At 29.4% G+C, this 6,493-nt stretch overlaps 1 protein-coding gene across 1 annotated transcript; it reads right to left on the bottom strand.

Moving 5' to 3' along the window:
* Positions 1–5,142: 5,142 nt before the first annotated feature.
* Positions 5,143–6,261, bottom strand: LOC133298770 (uncharacterized). Its single transcript, XM_061498105.1, has one exon. The coding sequence runs from the start codon at positions 6,259–6,261 to the stop codon at positions 5,143–5,145; it is 1,119 nt and encodes a 372-aa protein (XP_061354089.1).
* Positions 6,262–6,493: the final 232 nt, after the last annotated feature.

Raw genomic sequence — 6,493 nt, 5'->3', positions numbered from 1 at the left:
TATAAAAAATGGTCTATTTCTATTGTCAAGTCGTACAAAGTTACAACTAAAAATCTGATTACTCACCTCCCAGCTAAATTTGCCAAATGGTTGTAAGAAAGCAATACGTCAAATCCTTCTTGCAACATCTACATGTCATTGGCTAGAAACCCGTTCTGTAACTTTTAGTCCTAGATATCGGAGTGCCACTAACAAGAAGCTCCGCTTCTTCATTTTAATATACATCGTCGTTCAAAACTACGCCTTTCATCTTAAGTAAATGATGGTAATGGATAAGTAGTGTTCCTTATAATTTTACTGTAATAATGTTAAAAAAAAAAAGTACACTAAATCGCGTGTCAAGCTAACGATTTCTAAAAACTAATATTAAAAGGTTAAATTTTTATGCAAGTCATGTTTAATATACATTACTTTATTGAAAAAATTAAAAAAAAAACAAAACCCTGCAACAGATTCACTCACCGTTTTTTATAATTTAACACCATTTTAAAAAATAGATTGTTGAAAGTTACGAAAAATAGGTATAGACCAAAAAAACTTGGACCACGCAAGTAAAAAAAAAAAAAAAAAGTCTATTTAGAGCTCAGAAACGAAACTAATTCTTGCATATACAAAATGTAATTTGTAAAATGATATAACTCCATAAGAATCATATATTTACCACCTAAGGCTTTGTTTGGGAATATGAAAAGGAAGGGAAGAAAGGAGATCCAAAAGAGAGGGAGAAAAAAAAAGGAAAGAAAAATTAAAAGTATTGTCATTTTCTTTGTTTACGAGTTAAAAATATGATAAGAAAAAAAAATAGTGGGTTAATAAGATATTTTTATTATTTTATCATTTTTTAAAAAACTAATATAATTATTATATTTTACAAATGAAATTAAAATTAAAATTTCTTACAAAATTATTTATATAGTTTTCACATTTGGAAAATGATTTTCCCTATAAAAAATTATTTTATAGAGTATTGAAAATTATTTTCTCGATCTAAAAAATTATTTTTAATTTATTTTTAATTTTAAGAGCATGTAAGTAATTTTCAATATTTACTCTCCTATTTTCTTAAATTGAGAGAATTTTAATTCTAAAATTTGAGGAAACTTTGATTCTAAGAGTGAAAAAAGATTTTATAAAAATTCACAATTCGTTTTTTTTTTTTTAAACTCACGAATAAAAAAATATGAGTAAAACATTTTTGTTAGTTATCTTTCCCTTCTAATTTGGGATACGAAGCAAAGCCTAAAAATACAACAGAACAGCTATCAAGTGTTTTAGTTTTGTCCTTATCAAAACAGCAATCCCGTTTTCGTAATTATATAAGTGGTCCTTTAATTTGTTTGACGTTGATCGAAAATGGGATGAATTGGTGTTGCAGAATGGGCTTTTGAAGTGCGCTGGCACACACGGTAAATGGGATATTGACCCCCTACTGACGCGAATTTTAAAAAAAATTACTGAAAAGTCACGCTGAACAAATTTCTTTATACCAAAATCCGCGTTTTAAAGACAACTTATTAGTGGTGTTTACGATCTGGATTAGATTGGATTGGTTTTGAAAATAAAAATTATTCAATCTAATTTCTTCGGTTTGATCATATAATTATCCATTTGAATTGGATTTTTCTTTTAAATCCGATTCGATCCAATCCAATTTTTTTCGGTTTGGATTTGATCGGTTTTCGATTTTTTGAAAATCCTAAAATTTATTTCATGATTATTGTGTAAATAAGATCTTTTGTATATATTGATTTTGTAAAAAAAGAAATTTGAAATACAAAAGTATTAGTAAACTATAATATAGTTTTTTTTTTTGAGAAAATGAGATATGAAGCTTTACAAACATAAAATATTGTTGATGAGATGTGATTAGATTTTTTTTTGGGTTTAGTTGATGGGTTAATGAGTCTTGGGTTTAGAAATTTTTAGGCTCTGATTAAGGAAAAACCCAAATAGGTAGCGGAAAATTAATATATTGAATCGGTTTGGATTAGATCGGTTTTCATCAACCCATCTAAAAACTTATTCAATCCAATTAAAATTTCCTGTTTTTTTTCAGTTTCCAGTTTTTCGATTTTCGATTTATTCGGTTATCGATTTTTCAGTTCGGTCACCGCGGTTTGAATCAGTTTGGATCGGTTTATGAACATCCCTACAATCTAGTGGGAAAGTTATTAGGATTGGTTCAATGAGGAATTTTGATAAGTTGTATTATATTATGTATTTAATTTTCATTTGTACAAAAATAAAAGACCAGCTAGCGAGTCTTTGTCAAGTTAAGAAAAAAAATTAATACCAATTCAAATGTCTTTTTGCAATAATTCCAAATTCCTGGTATATTAGTAGGACCAGTGGGTATGATTGTGTTTCAGTTGGGTTGAATTTGACCGGTCAATCTGTTAAAAAGGGACGTGTTGGGTTATATTTTTTAAGCCACCTCAACCCGCTTTTCTTAGTTATGGGTTAAAATGGATTGACGGTGGATTGGGGCAGATTGACCCGCGGGTCAAATTTTTTTTTTTTTACTAATAGGTAGTATTTTAATTGTCACTAAGTTTTTATGATATGAAATTTTTTTATCTTAGTACTCTCTTAGAAAAAATAAAGAAAAAAAGCTTTATTTATTACAAAGATTATCCATATATTGAGGTAAAAATAAGTTCCTAAATAATATTTGACTGATATTAATATACATTTAGGTTTGAGATTGAAAAAATACTAAATGAATTGTGAAATGAAAATAAAAAATATTATAAAATTAGTAAAATATAATTTATTTTTAATTTTTAATTTTTTAGAAGGATTGACCCGTCAATCCACTATAAAACAAGATAAATTAAAATTTTCAACCTATATCAAAATATGAGGCAGGACGGGTTAATCCATTTTTGAGATGTTGACAGCGGACCGATCCGTTTTGTGATCTTCATTTTCCACACTTCCACCTGTGACACTTGCTTTAGTCCTATCGATGCTTACACTTGCTCTAAAAAGATGTGCCGCATGATTGGATGCTTTGTAACATTAAACATCCTTTACTTTTTATTTTAATAAAGGTTAAAAAGCGAGAAAAAAATAAATCTTACAACAGAGTGTATTTATCGATTTTTTTTTTGTAAACAGTATTTATCGATTTTCAATCACGTAGAATTGGAACGCATCAAGGTCAATATACTTCTTATTAGTCGAAAGAAGAAAAAACAAATATTTTAATAATAGGAAAAATGTCTATCATTTAAAATTACATAACTTACATCCTTTCACTCTCACAAAGAGGTGGGACCCACACCTTTATTTTTTTTGTCAACTCTCTCTCCTCCTTAATCTATCTCTCTCTCTCTTAAAATGACATAACTTTACATCCTTTAAAATTATACACACTTTTCCCTTTAATAATTGCATAAAATATAAAAGAAAAAGCGACCCCACAACCAATAAGATAGAGCAAGATACGTACCTTGTATACGTTATGTGGAAAAGCAAATCATCTTTATTTAGTATTCTATTTTTTAAAATGAAAACAAAAAACAGCATTTATTGTGGGTGTACGGCTTGGTCATCAGCTCACTCGAAAAACCCGCTTGCAATGCAGGGACATTGCACTTGGACATGGCACCAAGTTATTAAATCAGAACTCAGTTATTGATCCGATTGGCTATTGAACTTTGAGATAGAATTCGTTTATAATTTTTTTTTTTAAATTATATTGTATATGACCGGTCGTACTTAGTGTAATTTGTAAATAAAAAAGTTTATAAATATAACCTGTATCTTGAACTTTTGGGTTATTAGTTCAATCATTAATTTACTAGTTTAATCAATTAAATTAGTAGACCAGAATATTTATATACAAATTTATATTTTATATTAAAAAATTTACTAACATATTCAAATATATGTAAAAAATATGTTAATTTTAAATATTTTAATATAAAAAATAATAAATCACATATAATTGCACACTCAAATTTACAAATTTATAAAAGTTTGTTATTTTGTACAATAACGTTGAAGAAAGCAAGGTTGCAAGAGTGGGATTATATATTTAGGAAGTAAATTAGAAAAAACGAAGACTTTAATTTGTATGTTAATTAGTTCATTACCCGTACGATGCACAAGAAACAAAAAATAGTATCTTTGTCCCGTAAAAATTAACCAAAAAATCAGTTTGTTTATATGATATAAACGTGTAACTTTTAGGATAGGAACAAAAAAGAAACATTTTTTTTTTCATTGTCAAATGAAATAATGATGTTGAGCAATAGTTGAAGCTAATATATTTATGTTTTCAAATATATAGCTTATTAAAATAGGTATTGTCAACACGACAATGGTATATACAAAGCTCAAATTAAAGGAGAGCGCGAGACATAATCAAACTTTCCAAGAAACTGTTTTTATTGTGTAATATATAAGATGGAGCAATTAATAAACTCTTACCGAAAAAATAAGAGAAGACAAATGGTTTGCAACTTAATATTCGATATCCATAATATGTTCTAAGTATAAATAAGATTATCACGCAAAATTTCCATTTTCAAAAATTTAAATGTCATGTTTGACAGCAATATAATAAGAAAGGGAAATTATACTCTTATGTCACATAAGACTCCTCTCTCATTTTACACTCACATAAAAAGACGTGCCTCTCTTTTCTTTCTTTTTTCTTTTTTTTAAAAATTGGTGGACCCCACTTAATTTATCTCACAACATGAGATAACTTCTCTCATACAACATGAGAGAAGTAAAACCCAATAAGAAATATGCCAAATCGATACTCGTAACAGTTGTTAAATCTTTTCCGCCACGCACTTTTGGTATTTGCTCCTGTTAGAAATGAATCATAAACAATATATAAATAATAATCTGAAAAGAAAATATTATTGAAGGGAATTATATAGTGTTATGGCAGTGAAATAATTCAGAATTACAATGAAACACCATTTCTGCGAAAATACCAGTGAATAAAATACTGATTGTGCCTCGAATACTGATTCTGCATAACAATAAAAACTTAGCAGAAAAATAGGCATAACAACAAAATGAATGCAACAAAGAAGATTAAAAAATATTTTCTTATAAAAATTGAGTTATTACCTGATACCAAACAACAATGTTATCTCTTTCTAGAAATAACCAAGTATACTACATTAATCTTTGAAATACTTCCTTATAGACTATGTTAAAAGTAGTATTTGTAACACAACCATTTTCATCAAGTATCAGCATCTTCAATCCATGCCTGCTCTTTACTCTAGATAATGCGACATATAATTGCCCATGAGTGAAGACAGGCCTAGGAAGATGAATGCCAACATGAGAAAGCGACTGTCCTTGACTCTTGTTGATAGTCATCGCAAACAAAACTACCAAGGGAAATTGTCTTCTTTGGAAATTTACTGGAAATGTATGACTTGATGGGCTCATCGTCATTCTAGGGATTAACACAGTTTCTCCTATATTGCTTCCCGTAAGAACAATTGCCTCAACAACATGATTCCCCAATTTTGTAATAAGTAATCTCGTACCGTTGCATAAACCTCTTGATTGATCAATATTTCTCAATAGCATAACCGGAACTTTAACCTTCAAAGTTAATTTATGATCAGGAATCCCCGAACATGAGAATGTATTTAAGATCTCAGGGGAGATTTCGTCATCCTCAAGCGATGAATTACCATCTTGTTTCAAAACCTTATCTGAACTCAAAAATGTCCTTTCTTCACCTGGAATCACAGTCATTAGGTGCTCGTTTAACATGGCAACATCGGACAATTTAGGAGTTAGAATAGCGCGTTCTTTAAAGAACGTCGGATCTAAGATATTATCCATCAGATTCGAGTAGACAAAATCAACAATCTCTGAAAGTGGATCCTCTGAACCTTTAATCAACAATTCATCTGGAATTGTTATAATAGATTCTCCATCAACATCATCTCCAAGATCACCATCTCCTATTTTAAGTAGCCACTCAGAAAATTCTTTTACTTCTAACAAATTATTAGTGCTACTTCCACAATTGAGACACATATTCTTTGTCAAAGATAACAAATGACAATGGGACCATAGATACGAAGAATTGATTGTTGCACGAACTATCTCTTGTCTACTGCTATGTGGAATGACAGGTAATATTTGTCGAAAGTCTCCTCCTAGAATGACAACTTTTCCACCAAAGGGCATATCAACACAGCTGGTATCATAAAATCTAAGAACATCTTTAAGTGTTCTATCAAGAGCCTCAAAGCAAAATTTGTGTACCATCGGGGCCTCATCCCAAATGATTAACTTTGTTTTTGACAACAACTCTGCTAAAGTAGTATTTTGTTTTATATTACACGTTGAATCTTCGGTGATTTGAATAGGAATACGAAATATAGAATGTGTCGTACGTCCTCTTGGAAGTAGAAGGGAAACAATTCTGCTAGAAGCAACATTAAGCGCTATTTCAGCTCTTGATCGAACAAATGCTTACAGGATATTCCAAATAAATGTT

Source organism: Gastrolobium bilobum, unplaced genomic scaffold, assembly GCF_033153095.1.
Source record: "Gastrolobium bilobum isolate Gb01-03AN ecotype WA unplaced genomic scaffold, APGP_CSIRO_Gbil_v1 utg18356, whole genome shotgun sequence".
Classification (NCBI taxonomy): Eukaryota; Viridiplantae; Streptophyta; class Magnoliopsida; order Fabales; family Fabaceae; genus Gastrolobium; species Gastrolobium bilobum.
Note: the sequence above shows the minus strand (reverse complement) of the source record. Positions and strands in the feature narration are given on the sequence as shown.